Source organism: Silurus meridionalis, chromosome 26, assembly GCF_014805685.1.
Source record: "Silurus meridionalis isolate SWU-2019-XX chromosome 26, ASM1480568v1, whole genome shotgun sequence".
Taxonomy (NCBI): domain Eukaryota; kingdom Metazoa; phylum Chordata; class Actinopteri; order Siluriformes; family Siluridae; genus Silurus; species Silurus meridionalis.
In genome coordinates, this window is record NC_060909.1 from 19,190,991 (window position 1) to 19,213,490 (window position 22,500).

At 40.1% G+C, this 22,500-nt stretch overlaps 1 protein-coding gene across 1 annotated transcript in view; it reads right to left on the reverse strand.

The window, feature by feature from the left end:
* Window positions 1-7,390, reverse strand: part of LOC124379821 (aryl hydrocarbon receptor-like) — a 43,014-nt gene extending 35,624 nt beyond the window's left edge. The window contains exon 1 of the mRNA XM_046840400.1: window positions 6,896-7,390. Coding sequence (XP_046696356.1) covers window positions 6,896-6,969 — 74 coding nt within the window. The 5' untranslated portion in view covers window positions 6,970-7,390. The remainder of the gene's footprint in view (window positions 1-6,895) is intronic.
* Window positions 7,391-22,500: the final 15,110 nt, after the last annotated feature.

Consider the following 22,500-nt stretch of genomic DNA (forward strand, 5'->3'; position numbering starts at 1 on the left):
CAGAGCAGCTTTTCTGATGAATGTGTAACACTGACTTTACGACACTGTCCTGAGGTAAATACACAGTTAGCTAGCTAGCGTCTTGAAAGTGAAAGCATGTGGATCGTCTCCGAGACTACGATGTAACGTTTCACACGTGAGTTTTATCCGTAAGTGATTTTTGACGTTCGATTTGAGCAACATGAATTGGTGATGGTGATCTGAACGTGTTCCTGGTGCCGTGTTTTTACTGCAGCCGGCGTGTTCTGGCGTGCGATTCACCTCACGTGTCACTTTGTATAAAAGCGTCTGCATAATAGATCGATGTAAATTCACCTGTCTGGGGGTCAGCGACCCATTAATGAGCTCACACACACACACACACACACACACACACACACACACACACACACACACACACATCATATGAAGGGCTACAACAGTTTGTGACATGTGCTTGTAAAGAGTGTGCAGAAGCAAACCTCTGGGATACGCCATCACATGGTGTTTATTCGTCCTTCACACCCATCAGGGTTCTGTTTATTACCCAGGTCAGAGGTGTAAATACAACCAGACACATCACTGCAAAACTTTAAACTCCATTACAAGTTAAAAAGTCGCCAAATTCCAATATGACGAACAGAAGTATCAGATATGAACCGTGTTTAAGTGTCTGACTCACTGAAGCTCTCGAGTTGTCCTCAACACCAAGACGCAAATTAGTGAAAAGCCAAAAACAGCTGTTTTGTGAAGGTTTATTTCCTACAATGCAAATGAAATTGTACACCTCATTAACAGTGCATTAACCCTACACCTACACCACGGCCTCTTCCACACGCCCGAATAAACAAAACAATTACAGGATCACGTCACAAAGTAGAAGAGCCGTGAGGATCCATGTTCTGAAGAACATATCAGCAGGTAAAATCACTGTCAGTTAAATGATAGTGGAGTAAAAAGTACATCATTTTGAATAATAAATGTCGTTTCCTATATCTCTGATCCTCAGTAAAACTAGAACACAGTCTAAAAAAGGACATTTACTTACATACGTCACACCACTGCACAAACTCCAGCATTTCTTACAACATTTCTACATCTTTATTCTTCCATCCAGTTTTACTGATGTACCAAGTCTCAAATCAGCACCAAAATCTACCACATGGTGCAAACATCTGGAATATATATAAAATATATGTATATACATGATAGGGGTAATTTGTACTTCCAACATCTGCCATAAAGTGATTTAGTGACTTTACCACTCATAGTGTTATAATATCAGTGTTATAATATCAGTGTTATAATATTAGTGTTATAATATCAGTGTTATAATATCAGTGTTATAATATCAGTGTTATAATGTTATAATATCAGTGTTATAATGTTATAATATCAGTGTTATAATGTTATAATATCAGTGTTATAATATCAGTGTTATAATATCAGTTATAATATCAGTGTTATAATGTTATAATATCAGTGTTATAATGTTATAATATCAGTGTTATAATGTTATAATATCAGTGTTATAATATCAGTGTTAAAATATTATAATATCAGTGTTACAATATTATAATATCAGTGTTATAATGTTATAATATCAGTGTTATAATATCAGTGTTATAATGTTATAATATCAGTGTTATAATGTTATAATATCAGTGTTATAATATCAGTGTTATAATATCAATGTTATAATGTTATAATATCAGTGTTATAATATCAGTGTTATAATGTTATAATATCAGTGTTATAATGTTATAATTTCAATGTTATAATGTTATAATATCAGTGTTATAATGTCAGTGTTATAATGTCAGTGTTATAATGTTATAATGTCATGTTATTGTGTTATAATGTTATAATATCAGTGTTATAATGTTATAATTTCAATGTTATAATGTTATAATATCAGTGTTATAATGTTATAATATCAGTGTTATAATGTTATAATATCAGTGTTAAAATGTCAGTGTTATAATGTCAGTGTTATAATGTTATAATGTCATGTTATTGTGTTATAATGTTATAATATCAGTGTTATAATGTTATATTGTCAATGTTATAATATCAGTGTTATAATGTTAGTGTTATATGTCAGTGTTATAATATCAGTGTTATAATGTCAGTGTTATAATGTTATAATGTCATGTTGTCAGTGTTATAATGTTATAATATCAGTGTTATAATGTTATAATGTCATGTTGTCAGTGTTATAATGTTATAATATCAGTGTTATAATGTTATAATATCAGTGTTATAATGTCAGTGTTATAATGTTATAATATCAGTGTTATAATGTTATAATATCAGTGTTATAATGTTATAATATCAGTGTTATAATGTCAGTGTTATAATGTCAGTGTTATAATGTTATAATGTCAGTGTTATAATGTTATAATCAGTGTTATAATGTTATAATGTCATATTGTCAATGTTATAATATCAGTGTTATAATGTCAGTGTTATAATGTTATAATATCAGTGTTATAATGTCAGTGTTATAATGTTATAATATCAGTGTTATAATGTTATAATATCAGTGTTATAATGTCAGTGTTATAATGTTATAATATCAGTGTTATAATGTTATAATTTCAATGTTATAATGTTATAATATCAGTGTTATAATGTCAGTGTTATAATGTTATAATATCAGTGTTATAATGTTATAATATCAGTGTTATAATGTCAGTGTTATAATGTCAGTGTTATAATGTTATAATGTCATGTTATTGTGTTATAATGTTATAATATCAGTGTTATAATGTTATATTGTCAATGTTATAATATCAGTGTTATAATGTTATAATGTTATAATATCAGTTATAATATCAGTGTTATAATGTCAGTGTTATAATGTTATAATGTCATGTTGTCAGTGTTATAATGTTATATCAGTGTTATAATGTTATAATATCAGTGTTATAATGTCAGTGTTATAATGTTATAATGTCATGTTATCGTGTTATAATGTTATAATATCAGTGTTATAATGTCAGTGTTATAATGTTATAATATCAGTGTTATAATGTTATAATATCAGTGTTATAATGTCAGTGTTATAATGTTATAATATCAGTGTTATAATATCAGTGTTATAATGTCAGTGTTATAATGTTATAATATCAGTGTTATAATGTCAGTGTTATAATGTTATAATATCAGTGTTATAATATCAGTGTTATAATGTTATAATGTCAGTGTTATAATGTCAGTGTTATAATGTTATAATGTCAGTGTTATAATGTCAGTGTTATAATGTCAGTGTTATAATGTTATAATGTCATGTTATCGTGTTATAATGTTATAATATCAGTGTTATAATGTCAGTGTTATAATGTCAGTGTTATAATGTTATAATATCAGTGTTATAATGTCAGTGTTATAATGTCAGTGTTATAATGTTATAATTTCATGTTATCGTGTTATAATGTTATAATATCAGTGTTATAATGTTATAATGTCAGTGTTATAATGTCAGTGTTATAATGTTATAATTTCATGTTATCATGTTATAATGTTATAATATCAGTGTTATAATGTCATAATGTCAATGTTATACTGTTATAATATCAGTGTTATAATGTTAGAAAGTTATGTCTAGTGTGTTATGCCAACGTTATGCCAATATGGCTTCCTATACCTACATGGCGTCATCACCGCATCACATCGTCTAGACACAACAGAGAGCGGGAAAGAAACTGGGATTCGGTTACAGTCGCTTCATCGGGTGACGTTGCGCTGCGATTAATCAATGAAGCTTCTGCTCAGTTCCTATTCATTCGAGGTCAAAAGCCATGTCCTGCCATCACCCCGTCCCCCCGCTACAGGAATCAGTGGAATGATCCGTAACCATGGCAACCAGAGGGCTCTCTCTCTCTCTCTCTCTCTCTGTGTGTGTGTGTGTGTGTGTGTGTGAAGGAGCGAACTCAGCCTCACAGTCCACACAGGTTACCCGGAGTGGAAAGTGGATGAGGAAAGGAGAGAAAGAGGAATAAGAGAGAGAGAGAGAGAGAGAGAGAGAGAGAGAGAGAGAGAGAGAGAGAGAGAGAGACGGCCCTTTCAGCCAGTTTCACCGCCGTTGTGTAAGCTTGCGTGACTTACAAATATTTTAATTCGAGAAGGAGGAAAAAGACGGGAAAAGACGAGAAAAAACATGTTCTCCTAAGGAGGAGTGTAAAAGAGAGAGAAAGCGATTGAGAGGAGAGAGAGAGAGAGAGAGGGCGAGAGAGAGAGAGGGAGAAAGAAAGAGATAGAGAGAGATAGAGAGAGAGGGAGAAAGAGAAAGAGAGAGCGAGAGAGAGAGAGAGAGAGAGAGAGAGGGCGAGAGAGAGAGAGGAGAGAGAGGGAGAGAGAGGAGAGAGAGAGCCTATCGGATTACAATAACATCCTCCTCCCTCCCTCACCTGGGCATCGCGTGAGAGCTCCATGCGCCTCCATTATGATTAATGCACAGGCTTCGTCCCAAAAGAGCGAAACACACACACACACACACACACACACACACACACACACACACACACACACACACACACACAAACCCTGCGCACTACTGTACTCACTTTTTCCACATATATCCAATATATATATACTACATCTTTCTATCTCTCTCTCCTCTCTCTCTCTCTCCTCTATCTCCCACTATCTCTCTCTCTCTCTCTCTCTCTCCTCTGTCTCTCTCTCTCTCTCCTCTCTCTCTCTCTCTCTCTCTCTGTCTCTCTCTCTCTCTCTCTCTCTCTCCCCATATCTCCCACTATCTCTCTCTCTCTCTCTCTCCTCTGTCTCTCTCCCACACTGCTCGTTGCGGTAGGAGTTGATTTTGGACGCGCCCCAGTACTGCGCGCTCGCCAACACCAGAGCGTCTTTTTTACAGCACAAAGAGCCCGGATGTTAAGGTAGACCGGAGAGTTATAACGAGGGGGGTGAATGGAACTGTAGTTCTTCTGCCTAAGGGGGAAGAGTTATACATGAACACACTACTAAAATGATCAATATAACCTCAATCAATCAATCATCCAATCAATCAAACAACCAACCAATCGATCAATCAATCAATCAATCATCCAATCAATCAAACAACCAACCAATCGATCAATCAATCAATCAATCATCCAATCAATTAAGAAATTACATTCAAAAGAAAAAAAACGTTATTTATTGATTATTTTCGCTCCAGGACCCTAAGAATACACACACACAAATATTGTGTGTGTGTGTGTGTGTGTGTATTGTGCGCGCGATTACTGTACATGCAGATTGATTAATTGATGTGTCTGTGTGTGAGTGAGTGTGTCTGTGTGTGTCTGTGTGTGAGTGTGTGTGTGTGTGTGTGTGTGTGTGTGTGTGTGTGTGTGTGTGTGTGTGTGAGTGTGTGTGTGTGTGGGGGTGTTTACGGTACATGTGACTCAATGAAGTAGCAAAGGATTTACAAACAAACAAACAAACAAAAAAGTTTGTAAATTGTACAAACCATGCACACACACACACGCAGTGCAGGGGAGTGAGTGTGTGTGTGTGTGTGTGTGTGTGTGTGTGAGGGTGGATTCGTTGGGGCATGTTTCAGATCAGACGCGTTGTACTAATATTAGTTTACGTTTACGCACGAGTTTACGTTCAACTTTATCGTGTATGGCTGCAAACACACACACACACACACACACGCGTGCGCGCGTGCAGCTGATGCAACATAAACACCTGTAGCACAGCAGCCTCGCTGCAGGTTAATAACAGCGTCATGAGCGGTTATGTGGCTGTTATTAACGCTCACAGGGACACTGATAAGTATCAAGGAGGCGGCGGTCAGAGCCGCACGCGACACGACGCGTCTACGAAGCGACTCGTCTCGAGCCTCCCTATACACACACACACACACACACACACCTCCCGTGTGCGCGTGTGTAAGCGCGCCTCTCCAACTGTGGTTTCTTTAATAATAAAATAAAACAGAAAGAAGTCATAAATAAGAAACCCACAGAATTTTACTCACATTTTCTGAACCGGCTTCTTCCGTTTCTTGCTCGCGTACGTCCCGCCGCCGGGCAGCATGGTGTTGGAGTTCATGACGCGTGTACAGACGTGTGTGTGTGTGTGTGTGTGTGTGTGTGTGTGTGTATTGTGCGCGCGATTACTGTACATGCAGATTGATTAATTGATGTGTCTGTGTGTGAGTGAGTGTGTCTGTGTGTCTGTGTGTGAGTGTGTGTGTGTGTGTGTGTGTGTATGTGTGTGTGTGTGTGTGTGTGTGTGTGTGTGTGTGTGTGTGTGTGTGCGAGTGTATGTGTGTGTGTGTGTGTGGGGGTGTTTACGGTACATGTGACTCAATGAAGTAGCAAAGGATTTACAAACAAACAAACAAACAAAAAAGTTTGTAAATTGTACAAACCATGCACACACACACACGCAGTGCAGGGGGAGTGAGTGTGTGTGTGTGTGTGTGTGTGTGTGTGTGTGTGTGAGGGTGGATTCGTTGGGGCATGTTTCAGATCAGACGCGTTGTACTAATATTAGTTTACGTTTACGCACGAGTTTACGTTCAACTTTATCGTGTATGGCTGCAAACACACACACACACACACACACGCGTGCGCGCGTGCAGCTGATGCAACATAAACACCTGTAGCACAGCAGCCTCGCTGCAGGTTAATAACAGCGTCATGAGCGGTTATGTGGCTGTTATTAACGCTCACAGGGACACTGATAAGTATCAAGGAGGCGGCGGTCAGAGCCGCACGCGACACGACGCGTCTACGAAGCGACTCGTCTCGAGCCTCCCTATACACACACACACACACACACACACACCCTCCCGTGTGCGCGTGTGTAAGCGCGCGCCTCTCCAACTGTGGTTTCTTTAATAATAAAATAAAACAGAAAGAAGTCATAAATAAGAAACCCACAGAATTTTACTCACATTTTCTGAACCGGCTTCTTCCGTTTCTTGCTCGCGTACGTCCCGCCGCCGGGCAGCATGGTGTTGGAGTTCATGACGCGTGTACAGACGTGTGTGTGTGTGTGTGTGTGTGTGTGTGTGTGTGTGTATGTATGTATATGTCCTTATTACAAACAGAACACACTCACACACGCGCGCTCATGTGTATCCGTCTCGAGAGCGTGCGCATGAAACAGCAACACTTCAAAGGGCTTCGGTTCCGATTCAGCACAGGGGAACACGGAGCCGACTTTCTTCCTCCTCACACACACTCACACACACGCGCGCGCACACCGATACATCGAAAGTGTACTGAAATACAGAAGGGTGGAAGCAGAGAGAAAATAATCTCGAGGAAAAAAGTTCCGTCTTCGGCTGCAATGGCGCGAGCACGAGAAATGTTCCTTCTTCCTTCCTGCGCGCGCGCCCGAGCGAGTGTGTGACTGGTAGTGTGTGTGTGTGTGTGTTTTCTCGCTAGCTGTCACTCCACCGTAGTGAAACTTTTCGCTCGGAGGCGGAACCCGTGTGCCGACCAGCCAATCAGCACCGAGCACAAGGGCACGATCCGACTAATCACAGGAACAGTGGGCGGACCAGTGCGCGCTGACCAATCAGGAGCGCTCAATGGAGGCGCAGGTAATTTAGTAGAGCCTCGCTATTGGTTAGAGCTGTTTTTAGGAACTGGAGTTTTTAAGGTGGAACGAGAGAGAAGAGCGCGCGCGAGAGAGCGAGAGAGAGAGAGAGAGAGAGAGAGACTAATACATTCTGATATTTCACTGGTGTTTATAAAACTCTCAAAAGTTTGTGGACACCTGATGATGATGATAAGTGTGTGCTCTTCAGACATCCCATTCCACATTTGCTGTTATAAGAACCTCCACTTTTCTGGGCAGATGTTTCACTAGATTTTGTTAGTAAAGTCAGGTCTTGGTGTAGGTGAGGAAGTGAGGAGTTCTTGGGTTCAGTCAGATCTTCATGGAGCTGTTTTTGAGCACATTGTCATTGTGATGCAGAAACAGGTTTGACGTTCTACACAATTGTGTGCCTCCAACTTTGTGAAGAACCACGAATGGGTGGGAAAAGTCTGATGTCCACCAGGTTTAGAGCACCACATGACTTTACAGGGTGACAGTAATGAAACCTAAACTCCACGTGTGTATTATTAGATTAGAGAATGAACGTGGAACAGACACGAAGCCTTGTAGATCAGATGTAATCAGCAAGGCGAAGCATGTTCAGTGTGCACTTCTACAGCTGCTGAGAAGTTTCTTCCACAGTCGCTTCCAGAGGAGAGGAAAAGTTCTCCTGGCTGGTCAGTGAGGCGTGTCACGGCTGGAACAGAAACTTCCCCCTCAAACCCGAAAATATGACCATTTCCAGTTCATTCGGTAGAAACGTAAAAAATCTGGCTACCGAATAAGCAACAGTGTCAATAGCTCCCAGTTTCAGCCCTGATCATGCTCCAGTGTTTACTTCTGTCCTGTCGTGTTCTGTTTCAAAATCTCTTTCATTCCTCATTCGTCTCATACGCTTTTTATTTCTCCACTTTTCTCTCGACATACTTCAGCTCACTGTAGTCAAAGCAGTTTCCTTTGAACTCCGTTCCGAGTGAGATCATGCTCACTGGCGAGTTCGTGTGCAGATGAAAACACAATCGCTCATTGTTGTAGTTCTGGAATGATATGTTTTCGGCCTGGATTGGAAATGAAAAGTCGATTCGTTAGCAGTCGTGGCTTTTTGCCTACAGCACAATGGAGTTGAAGCCCTTATCTAGTGAACTTCACTCAACCCGTTAAAGTAATGTACGTCTCGTTAGCGAAGTGGAGACCCGCGCTCGACCTCATGGAGAAAACTGGAGAAAGAGAAACCTGGAAAGGAGGAGATGTAAGATCTGGACCTGATCCTTACCGGGAATGAACGTACACGTGTCTAAAAATCCTGCCTGGGAAACAAAAGAGGAGGATTTGATCAATGCTACGTTAGCAAACACAGGTCCTGTGCAGTCTGTAGTGTCTGTAGAGTCTCGTGATATTCAGCATGCATCAAATATAAATACCACTTGAAAGGAGCACTTTTTGGAATACTATTTTTTTAACAATGCACTGGTGAACTTTTTCCTCCGATGGACATAGGAATAGGGTGCCAATACTTACTGCAGAGCAACAGACAGCCTATGGAAAACACAGCAGCTTGATAACTACATAGATATTAAGATATAAGTAGTATAAAGAGTCGAATAAATGACAGCGATTTAAGTAAATCACGAGTGCATGATTGCACTGAAGTGTGTAATATGGAAATGTACTCAGATCAGATCAGATCAGATCAGATCAGATCAGATCAGCCATTTGCTAGCCATCCACATGCTACAGACAACAAAACGGACATACATTAAACTAAAGAACCGCGAGAGAACACTGCGTCCAGTCAGATGAAGTGACTGAGCCACTGCAGCTTTTATGAGTACATCATGAGTTAGAAAACAACAACAACAAAAACAACAACAACAACAACAAAAATAAATAAGGATGTGTAGTTCTCCCAATGTGTCTTCTGCTATTTATAACAATTCCTTCTTAATATTATGAGATTTTGTGTGAGATCTGTATTATTACAGAGGTCCTGTTTTATTGCTCATGTAATAGTGTGTGTGTGTGTGTGTGTGTGTGTGTGTGTGTGTGTGTGTGTGTGTGTGTGTGTGTGTGAACTTGACCCTTGATCGAATTTGATTACAGTGTTCTGGGTTGGACCTGAGTGGCCAACAAGCAGCGTCTGTCTGATCAGTCCAGCTGATAGCATGTGTACATGCCCTTAGGCCTTAGTAAATTCAACTCACCTGCCATAGAACACTCAAATGTAAAACCATACATGTGTGTGTGTGTGTGTGTGTGTGTGTGTGTGTGTGTGTGTGTTTAGCAGACGTGCTTAAAAGTGTGTCTGCACTCTATGGCTCTGCAAATCAGGCCTCCTAGTCTTCACCTGAGGCGTTGTCTCCTCACATGCTGTTTATACAGCCACCAGTCAGGAAACACACACACACACACACACACACACACACACACACACACAAACTCAAATAGAATGAAACCAAATAAGAGACAGAGGGCGGGGTGAAAGCTTGGAATCTGCTCAATGAGCCAAAAGAAAAACAACGCAGCTGAAAGAAACACACCATTGTCTTGTCATGACTGTTTGGCTGCTATCAGTGTTTATGTTTGGAATGTAGCCAGGACTAAGACTTTACACAAACACTGCATTTTTTACACACACACACACACACACACACACACACACACACACACACACACACACACACACACACAGAGTTTACTGTAACTTTACATGTTTACAATGCACCATACTCACTCCTACAATAGTCACTTTACATATGCTGACAACACTGTAGTGTTTCACACACACACACACACACACACACACACACACACACACACACACACACACGCTTTATTGTACCTTTAAAGAGACATGTTTATAATGCGCCATACTCCTATAATACTGCAGTTTTACATATACCTACATTACTGTAACTGTAAACTTGCTGGTACTTTATTATAATTTTAATTGTAATGTTACACACCTTATTAGAGTGCTGTAACTTTACACAGTTCTACATAGTACTATAACTTTACACCTATTAGTACAGTACTGTAATGTTATACACAGTTTTACAATACTGTAACTTTACACATATTAGTATAGTACTGCAACCTGTTACAACACCACTGTAATTTTACACACAGTTCTATAGCACTGTAATTGTACATCCATTAGTACAGTAACATAACTTTACAACTTTTTACACACTTTACACTTTAAACCGTAAATACACAACTCAGAATTAGACTTTAACACTACCACACCAATGTAGTTTTACTGTAATCTTTCACACATTTCTACATCACTGAAGCTTCACAAGTCTCTTTACAGTAGTGTAACTTGTCTTAATGTAAATTTATAATTACAAACTTTACACTAGTATTTGTGTGGTGTGTAAAGACTAAGCACTGTATTGTCACGGAAACTTATTTTGACTGCATACTTGGTTTGGTTTCATTTGCACTTTGCTGCTCCATCTTTTAAAGCGATCTTTGGTATCTTTGATCACGGATCCACGTTCCCTCATTCCCAGAGCTCGTCATTCCTCCAGCTGTAATCCGGCCGATCCGATCCAGATTATTGAGTGATTATCTGAGATACAGCAGGTGTGTTGCATTAGGGCTAAAACAGCATCGGTGACCACTGGGGTCTGGAATCTGATTGAAAAAAGTGTCTGCAAGGTTATGAAGTACATACACACACACACACACACACACACTGTAAGAAAACTCATGCTGGGTACACATAACACAGACACACAGGCGTATCAGATTCCGTCAGGAGTAAATGATGGCTAGTGTCTTGTTTGCGTCTCAGATGTCCAGTACGCCTGCGATCTCTGGAATAAACACTGTGGATCAAAATAAACACCATGATTAATGGGGCTGAAGCGAATATCGGCCTTGCGGACTTTTGGTCTGTGAGGAGAGTGTGGGGGTTTTTGTTTGGGCAAAAAAAAGGGGGGAAAAAAAGTAAACCTTTGTGGTCCAGGGATGACTCATGTGAGAGGGATTTTTAAACAGAAACCCTGTAAAAACTCCGATCGGCCATTTTAATTGTTCATGCTGTGAGCCTCGCTCAGGGCTTTCTGCTCATAACGGCTTGTTTTATTAATTTAAACAGAAAAATATCATGAGCTGTGATCCGGTCGCTTCGAAACAAGATTCTAAAGGAAATGTTTCCGGTACCATGAGGGTATATCGGGTATCAATGAGGGGTTTTCGGAGTTGGTTACGGCCGCGACTTGACTCAATCGGGTGATCGGACACGACAAAGTTTTTTCCGTCACACGACTCATCCTTCGGTTTACATGCAGACGAGGGGAAGAAATGAAATGGCAACGGTCACTTCGCCCACTCTGTACCTCTATCACAAACCCGATTCTTTTGGACAGACACATGGATAAAAGTACACTGGCTCTTTCAACAAGCAAGGAGAAACACACACACACACACACACACACACACACACACACACACACACTTTTACACAAGCTTCTTCTTACTCTCTAATGTTTTCAATCTCTCAGACTGAATTCTTTTTTTCAATGAAAGGTTGTTTATGTCAAAATGTGGTATATCTGGAAGTTGGAGAAATTCCTTGTGTTGCAGCTCATGTACACACAACCACACACACACACACACACACACACACACACACACACACACACACACACACACACACACACACACAGAGCTGTTTACACAGGCAAACTCTGAATGTAAATGTGAGGCCTTCTAAACAGTTAGTGTGCAAACACACAGTGAAGCGTAATCACACTCTCCGACTCGCTAAAGCGGGAAATCCCACAATGTACGACTCGCCTCATGCAAACCAGGAGAGAGAGGATAGAGCGATGCAAACACACGGCCAGGAGAGAAAGAGACGTGTGTGTGTCAGTGGCGGGCCGTGCATTTGGTACTTCAGAGGGGACGTATACAATACAAAAACACAATATAACAACACGTGCACTACAGAGAGACGTTTCACATCTGAAGGTAAAAACCATTTTACTAAAACAACAAACCCAGTTAAGAGAACTCAAAAACGTATTAATGTGTTTTACCAGCCGCTGTAACAGTTTCCCTCTGAACAACCAATCAGAGGACGGAGAAATGCTGACGCTATTCTGGGCCAGTGATCTGCTCTGTGAGGAGAATCTGAAATCTGATTGGATAAAGAAACAGAGCTGTTGGTAATATTCTCTATGGTAAAAGTCCAGCAGTACTGATTCTGAAGGCTCTGTGTAGATTAGATTCACATGGCAGCACATAGAGGCTGAAATCTGATTGGACAAAAAATCTAACATCCACATACACGTCCTGAAGCAGTGCAGCCGAGAGAAACACTACCACATGAAGAGAAGAAACTGATTAATAAATTAATACAATTTCATTTAACAAATATTAGAATTTATGTTGTCAATGTAGATCAGAGCTTCTGATGGTGTTTAGACCTGCAGAGAAAACTTTACTGACCCTGACTGTGCACCATTGTTGTATACATACAGTGGTGTGAAAAACTGTTTGCCCCCTTCCTGATTTCCTTTTTTTTTTCATGTTTGTCACACTTTAATGTTTCAGATCATCAAACTCATTTAAATATGAGTAAAAGATAATACAAGTGAACACAACATGCAGTTTTTAAATGAAGGTTTTTATTATTGAGGGAAAACAAAACCCAAAACTACATTCTGAAATCTACTTATTCTGTCTCTCTCTCTCTCTCTCTCTCTCTCTCTCTCTCTCTCTCTCACACACACACACACACACACACACACACACACACACGCACTAAGCTTTAATAAAAATGAAAGAGCGGATTAGATCAGGTCTGAAATGTAAACATTAGTCAATCATTTCTGCCTTATTAACACTATATAAAACACAGACACACACACACACACACACACACACACACACACACACACACACACACACACACACACACACACACTTCTTGTTCTGTGCAAATCCAGGTGTGTTTTATTGTAAAGTGTTAAATTTATAAAGTGGTGTTTATAATGAAAGGGATAGAGTGACTACACACACACACACACACACACACACACACACACACACACGGCACTCATTCTGTGTAATAATATAAAGAAAAGTGTGCACCCATGAAGAATCTTGGTGCAGGAAAAAACTTTTGAGTGGTTGCCACGGCGACGGATTTGTTTCAACGGCAAAACAAAAGTCAATCGGATTTTACGATCAGACGAGTCCAATTCCCCTGGAACACTGCAGAGAAAATCACCACAAGCTTTTACTGCCACGTAAATTACAGTGTGGAAGAAAAAAACCCTAACCTCTGTATCATTACAGGCTGTGTGTGTGTGTGTGTGTGTGTGTGTGTGTGTGTGTGTGTGTTATATACAGACTCTATTACCAAAAGTATTGGGACACCTGACATCTCCAGCCAGAAGTGCTTCCTCCCCAAACTGTTCCCACAAACTCAGATGAACACAATTGTATGGGACGTCTTTGGATGCAGGAGCATGACGAGGAGACCCAAACCTGTTCCAGCATGACAATGTCCCTGTGCACAAAGCCAGCTCCATGAAGATCTGCTTTCCATGGGTTAAAAGATGTGGAAAATCTCCTGCAACCTTATTGAAGATGAATGTGAACACTGACTGCACCCCAGGCCTCCTCACCTCACCTACAGCAGTACCCGACTTTACTAACACACGTGTGGCTGAATGAACCTCCACACAATCTGGTGGAACATCTTCCCAGAAGAGTGGAGCACATTATAACAGCAAATCTGGACTGAACGTGTTCAAAAAACACTTGTGCTTAAGTGTCCACAAACTTTTGGCCGTTTAGCACATGATAGTGTGTGTTTTGTTGTTTTTTTTTTTTTTTTACTTTCAAATGAAAAAATCCTGTTAAAATAAATAAAAATATAAATGAAATGAAATGTGAGTCAAAGCCCACATTTTCTGAACACATTTTTTGAAGGAAGCTGCACAATAAGCAATCCTGTCTTTTTTTGTTGTTTTTACTGATGTGACGTTTCACAAACCCGTGTGAAAGATAAGAATCGTGCTCAGCATGTCCCGACAGCGCACTCTGGGTTTGTGAAGAAGGTAGCAGCGAGGACACACGTTTAACGACCAAACCAACATCTTAAAAACTACAGTTAAAACAATTACAGCGTGGAGGTGTAAAACAGAGGACGACAAATCGTTCCAGTCTCGGCCATACAACATGCTTTTCACTATCACATCCTAACGATGCTGATGTGATGTTACACCGTATGACAGGAAAAATTTATCAGTGTGTAAAATAATGGTGAGTGCAGCTGGGTGTGATTGGAGGACGCGTCACAGCGGGGTTTTATACACGCTCGTGTACAACTCGTGTAAAACACAAGGCTCCAGGTCTTTAAACAATTATAGAGTCATGAGACCTGAGGGCAGAGTGATGTATCTGAGAGGGGTACCATCATACACACAACTACAGTTAAAGCTACAGACACAGTTATAGCTACAGACATAAATACAGACACAGTTATAGCGCCATACACAGACACAGTAATAGCTCCAGACACAGTTATAGCTCCAGACACAGACACAGTTATAGCTGCAGACAGTTATAGCTCCAGACACAGACACAGTTATAGCTCCAGACACAGTTATAGCTACAGACACAGACACAGTTATAGATACAGACACAGTTATAGCTCCAGACACAGACACACTTATAGCTCCAGACACAGTTATAGCTCCAGACACAGACACACTTATAGATACAGACACAGACACAGTTATAGCTCCAGACACAGTTATAGCTCCAGACACAGTTATAGATACAGACACAGTTATAGCTGCAGACACAGTTATAGCTGCAGACAGTTATAGATACAGACACAGACACAGACACATTTATGGCTCCAGACACAGTTATAGCTCCAGACACAGACACAGTTATAGCTCCAGACACAGACAGTTATAGCTCCAGACACATACACAGTTATAGCTCCAGACACAGACACAGTTATAGATACAGACACAGACACAGTTATAGCGCCATACACAGACACAGTAATAGCTCCAGACACAGTTATAGCTACAGACACAGACACAGTTATAGATACAGACACGGTTATAGCTCCAGACACAGACACAGTTATAGCTCCAGACACAGTTATAGCTACAGACACAGACACAGTTATAGATACAGACACAGTTATAGCTCAGACACAGACACACTTATAGCTCCAGACACAGTTATAGCTCCAGACACAGACACACTTATAGATACAGACACAGACACAGTTATAGCTCCAGACACAGTTATAGCTCCAGACACAGTTATAGCTGCAGACACAGTTATAGCTGCAGACACAGTTATAGCTGCAGACAGTTATAGATACAGACACAGACACAGACACATTTATGGCTCCAGACACAGTTATAGCTCCAGACACAGACACAGTTATAGCTCCAGACACAGACACAGTTATAGCTCCAGACACAGACACAGTTATAGCTCCAGACACAGACACAGTTATAGATACAGACACAGACACAGTTATAGCTCCAGACACAGACACATTTATGGCTCCAGACACAGTTATAGCCACAGACACAGTTATAGCTACAGACACAGACACAGTTATAGCTCCAGACACAGTTATAGCTACAGACACAGTTATAGCTCCAGACACAGTCATAGCTACAGACGTAAATACAGACACAGTTATAGCTACAGACACAGTTATAGCTGTAGACAGTTATAGCTCCAGACACAGATACAGTTATAGCTCCAGACACAGACACATTTATAGCTCCTGACACAGTTATAGCTACAGACACAGTTATAGCTCCAGACACAGTTATAGCTCCAGACACAGACACATTTATAGCTCCTGACACAGTTATAGCTACAGACACAGACACAGTTATAGCTCCGGACACAGTTATAGCTCCAGACACAGTTATAGCTCCAGACACAGTTATAGCTACAGACACAGTTATAGCTACAGATACAGACACAGTTATAGCTCCAGACAGTTATAGATACAGACACAGACACAGTTATAGCTCCAGACACAGACACAGTTATAGCTCCAGACACAGTTATAGCTACAGATACAGACACAGTTATAGATACAGACACAGACACAGTTATAGCTTCAGACACAGTTATAGATACAGACACAGACACAGTTATAGCTCCAGACACAGACACAGTTATAGCTCTAGACACAGACACAGTTATAGCTCCAGACACAGACACAGTTAAAGCTCCAGACACAGTTATAGCTCCAGACACAGTTATAGCTCCAGACACATACACAGTTATAGCTCCAGACACAGTTATAGCTTCAGACACAGACACAGTTATAGCTCCAGACACAGTTATAGCTCCAGACACAGTTATAGCTACAGATACAGACACAGTTATAGCTCCAGACACAGTTATAGCTCCAGACACAGTTATAGCTACAGATACAGACACAGTTATAGCTACAGATACAGACACAGTTATAGCTACAGATACAGACACAGTTATAGCTGCAGACAGTTATAGATACTGACAGTTATAGATACAGACACAGACACAGTTATAGCTCCAGACACAGACACAGTTATAACTCCAGACACAGTTATAGCTCCAGACACAGACACAGTTATAGCTCCAGACACAGTTATAGCTCTAGACACAGACACAGTTATAGCTCCAGACACAGTTATAGCTCCAGACACAGTTATAGCTCCAGACACAGACACAGTTATAGCTCCAGACACAGACACAGTTATAGCTCTAGACACAGACACAGTTATAGCTACAGACACAGTTATAGCTACAGACACAGTTATAGCTCTAGACAAAGACACAGTTATAGCTCCAGACACAGACACAGCTATAGCTCCAGACACAGTTATAGCTCAGACACAGACACAGTTATAGCTCCAGACACAGACACAGTTATAGATACAGACACAGACACAGTTATAGCTCCAGACACAGACACAGTTATAGCTCCAGACACAGACACAGTTATAGATACAGACACAGACACAGTTATAGCTCCAGACACAGACACAGTTATAGCTCCAGACACAGACACAGTTATAGCTCCAGACACAAACTCAGTTATAGCTCCAGACACAAACACAGTTATAGCTACAGACACAGACACAGCTCTGAACACCTAAAGCTAAAGAGGAAATGCTAGCTGAACATTTATATCACCTGATGTGGTGAATTGTTGAAAGCAAGTTGTGGATTATCTTGAAATTCACAGAAATCCGCAGCAGGACCGAATGTTCACGAACGTTAGGAATGACATTTTAAACTGTTTTCACTAACAAATTTCATAATAAAATGTAAAAGACATTATTGCATTAAAGTGACAATGTCTAGATGAATTCACTGAGGTACCATAGGGGCTGGGGGGGTGCGTCCAAAAAAAGTTGCAGGGGGTCTTAGAACATAACCCCCTATGATTTCCGGGGGACCACTGAAGGTGCTTTCAGAGTCCTGAGAAATATGTGTGTGAGTGTGTGTGTGTGTGTGTGTGTGTGTGTGTGTGTGTGTGTGTGTGTGTGTGTGTGTGTGTGTGTGTGTACAATTCCAGGTAAATCTTGGCAGCAGGAGAAGAGTTTGCGTGTTTCCACACCGAACATGCTGGAGCTCTGTAATCAGCTGTCAATCAGCTTTACAATTCACACACACACACACACACACACACACACACACACACACACACACACACACACACAATGCATCTTGTGTGTGTATGGAAATAAGAGCAACTACTCTTTGAGTCCATATATGGAAGTATTCAAGTTAACTGCATCCAAGTTCTCCTGAGAAATTGTTAGTATGGGGCGGAGCTACATGAGTTTGTGGGCGGGGCTACAGCCTGATTCGGCAGTTGAAATAAACTGAACATCCGTCCGTAGTTTACGGCTAGTAATTACAGCATAGCACACAGTGGCACTTATCTCATAATTACAATGTTTCCAACAAGATCTGACTTTCACACACACACACACACACACACACACACACACACACACACACACACACACAAGTTGCTTTAGCCAGCTAACTAACATCAGCTAATATAATTATTTCTGATTGTCGTTTTTCTTGAGACATGAAACTCGCCAGTGAGCTAACAGAGTAGCGCAAGCTAACACACGCTAACCTGACAGAAATCTGTAGATGTTCATGCTAATCCTATCCTGCTAGTGAACATTAGCTTAAACGTTTCCATGTTGATATTAAGATGGAACCTCACAGAACCTGGCAGGATTTGATTCAGGGATACATTTATACCATCATCAATTTTCAGTTCATATTTTATTACTTTTATTTATATTTTGTATCTTGTTTTTAATTGTAAGTCTGACCTGCGAGCTAACACGCTAACCCTGTGTGTGTGTGTGTGTGTGTGTGTGTGTGTGTGTGTGTACATTTTTGTTTATCTATGTGTGAGTGTATGTGTGTCTCTGTATTTGTGTGTGTGTGTGTGTGTGTGTGTGTGTGTGTGTGTGTGTTTGTCCCTCCTGGTCTGTTAGCAGGATGTAGAAGTGTAATGAGTAGATGTAAAAGGTGAGCGTTACTCAGTAGTGAACACTACAGGAAGTGTGTGGTGAAAAACCAAAGTGACTCACAGAGCAGGACAGTGTGTGTGTGTGTGTGTGTGTGTGTGTGTGTGTGTGTATGTTTAATGGCAGTGCACAGCTGTTTGATTTGCCTGCAGACGGTTTTGTCCCAAATACCCAGTAGGCTGGAAATACCCTACAGAATATAACCACAACTGCACTAACACTGAACAGCTCCACCTAGTGGACACACACACACACACACACACACACACACACACACACACACACACACACACACACACACACACACACACACACACTCGTGGGGTTTTTTATTTGTTCTAATGTACCTTAAATTAATACTTTTCAAGTTTTTAATTCTCTAATCAACATGCACATGAACAATTATTGATGCTTAATGCAAATGTATGTTTATTATTAGTGAAACCAAAATCAACATATTGCATGAAGACAAAATATTCTAATAAATGTTTTATAGTAATTATAGTGTTTTAAATTATGTAAATCATCAGGACACAAAATGGAACCTTTGCTGTGTTTCCACACGGACGGTTAATGAGGTGATACCGGAGAAATTGTATTTCTTTCAGAGAATATTTGTATTCGATTTAAATTTGTTTTCCAAGTTTTCTATAATTATATTTATTATGTCTGTGAGGCAAATATTCACTGAGATTCAGGTTGTTTTATTTGTGTGTCTGTGAAGAGAGATGACAGAGAGCGCCCCCTGTATGTTTGCTTTATTTTACAAAAGCACAGCGTTTTGTTGTTATTATGAGTGTGTACAAATAAAAGTAGACCCTTTAAAGATTTGAATCATGGATTGCTTTTATGATCAAAAAAGGCAGTAATTAAAGTTCGTTTCAGCGTCATGAAGAAAAAATGAACAAATGTTTAGGAATAATGTTTAGGAGATTATTTTTATATCTGAGTAAAAAAGGCGTTGTGAATAAATGTGTGTTGCGCTGAAGGTTTTAATTTCACCTCCTTTATATATATATATATATATACAAATATTTATTTATATTTTTTATAAAAATGCTAAACAGAAATTTGCGCTGCATTTAACACATTAATAAATGTAGTGTCGTTAAAATTCATTTACATTTTGACATCTTTAATTAATATATTAATACAAAATTAATTTCAGATGTTGTTCTCTAATGAATGTATTCAGGCTGAAGATCCACCATATAGAACACAAGCAGAGAAAAGATGATGATGATCAGGTGATCAGGAACGTCTCTGTTCTCATCATGTTCTCATCACTGACTCCCTCTGTCTCATCCATGTTAACCCCAGGTGTGTGAGAGACAGGAGATGATCCACCAGTGGATTAAAAAAGCAGCACAATGATAAGAAACATGTTGATGTGCTGAAAACGGTGCAGTGAGAAAAAAAAATATTGATAATATCCCAAAATAGACTAAAACTAAAGTAACGAGTCTGATTTGAAAATGTAAGAAGTAGAAAGTACAGATATTTGTGTAAAAATATAATAAGTGACAGCAGTGGTGGGCCGTGTATTTGGTAGTAAAAGTTAAAAATTATTTGAAAACTAAATAGTGAAGTAAAATACTGATACCAGAAAAATCTACTTAAGTACAGTAACAAAGTGTTTGTACTTCATTACTTCCCTCCTCTGACAGCACAGCGCTAATGTTAGCCATGGTGGCTAGTAAGCACAGCCTGACCAATGTCACCCTGCCGATTTGCATCTGAAACATGATTGGTCCAAACGCTGTGTCATTATAAAGTGAGCTGATTTAGAAGAGAGTTTAATGCTGTTTACCTTATTGCACACACACACACACACACACACACACACACACACACACACACACACAAGCGGATGTTGATGTCACCTTTTAGAGTCACTTATGACTTGTGTGTGTGTGTGTGTGTGTGTGTGTGTGTGTGTGTAGACTGATGAGTGTGATGAGTAGACCCTTGTGTAAACTTTACCTCTGCTCATGATATTTTCCATGACACACACACTCCATAACTGTCTCTCAATCTGTCTGTCCCTAAATCTGTCTATCTCTCCATCTTTTCTCTCTCTATATGTCTCTCTATCTGTCTCACTCATCTTCAAGCAAACATTTCCCACGTAGAGACGGAAAGAGGGATGGACTGAAAGAACAACAGAAGGATAATAGCATCAGTAAAAAAGAGAGACAGACAGAGACACACTGATTTGGGAAAAACAGAGTGATAAAGAAAAAGATTAATAAAAAAAAGGTTGATGTGTGTGTCTGTGGGCGGGGGGGGGACTGGGGGTTTAACCCTAGAGACAGAAAAAAACCTAAATGATTAGACTAAAAGACATGGAAGAAACAAGAAACAGGGAATAAAAAAAGAGAGAGGGGCGGAGAGAGACAGAATGAGAGAAAGAGAGAAAGACGGGTCGGAGGGTTCGAACTGTAGTTCTGCCAACTGTGGGTTTTTATCAAACCTCAGGAATTATTTGTTTGCTCTCGTCTGAAGAAAACGTTCCATAGAGGCATCGCCTTTCTTTCTGACACACACACACACACACACACACACACACACACACACACACACACACACACGTCAGCCAGTATAATTCATAATACATCAAGAGATTAGGGATTAGGTTTAGAAGTTAGTGAGGAGGGTTCGGGTGAAGAAGAAGAGATTATGAGTTCGAGATTAAGGACTGCAGATTAGGATTAGAGATTAGGGTTAGTTATTGGGTTGAAGGATGAGGAAATTATGGGTAGAGATGAGAAATTCTGGATTAGGGTTTAGAGTTGAGAGGTTATGGATTAGGGATTAGAGATTAAGGTTAGAGATTAGAGTTGTGGGTTGAGGATATATAGATTAGGATTAGAGATTAGGGTTGAGGGATTAAAGTTTATGGCCAGGGTTTGAAGTGTAGAGTTGATGGATGAAGGAGGTTTAGGGTTGATGTGTAGGAGGTTAGAGATTAGGGATAGGGTTTAGGGTTTAGGGATATGAGAGTGTGGATTTAAATCGAACAACGGATGGACGAAGACAGTGAAGGAGAAAAAGACACACGCATGAGACTCATGTCTGCCAAGAAAACCTCACATCTCTGTCAGGAAATGAAAACTGTTGCTACAGAAAACAGACACGTTGGATTTAGCAAGATGTTTCCTTCATGAGATAAAAGTCTTCATAGAATCTGATCTTCACAGGAATGATTCTGCCAGCTGTGGGCACTGGGGACGTCTTAGCTACATTAGCTACGTTAGCATTGTAGCGTCCGTACGCCAAAACTCCACATGTACACATTAACACACCACATTTAAACACACACCAGCACACGTTGGTCATTATAGGGGGTGTGGCCTATTCGCTTACTTTATTACAGAAAATATACAAAAAC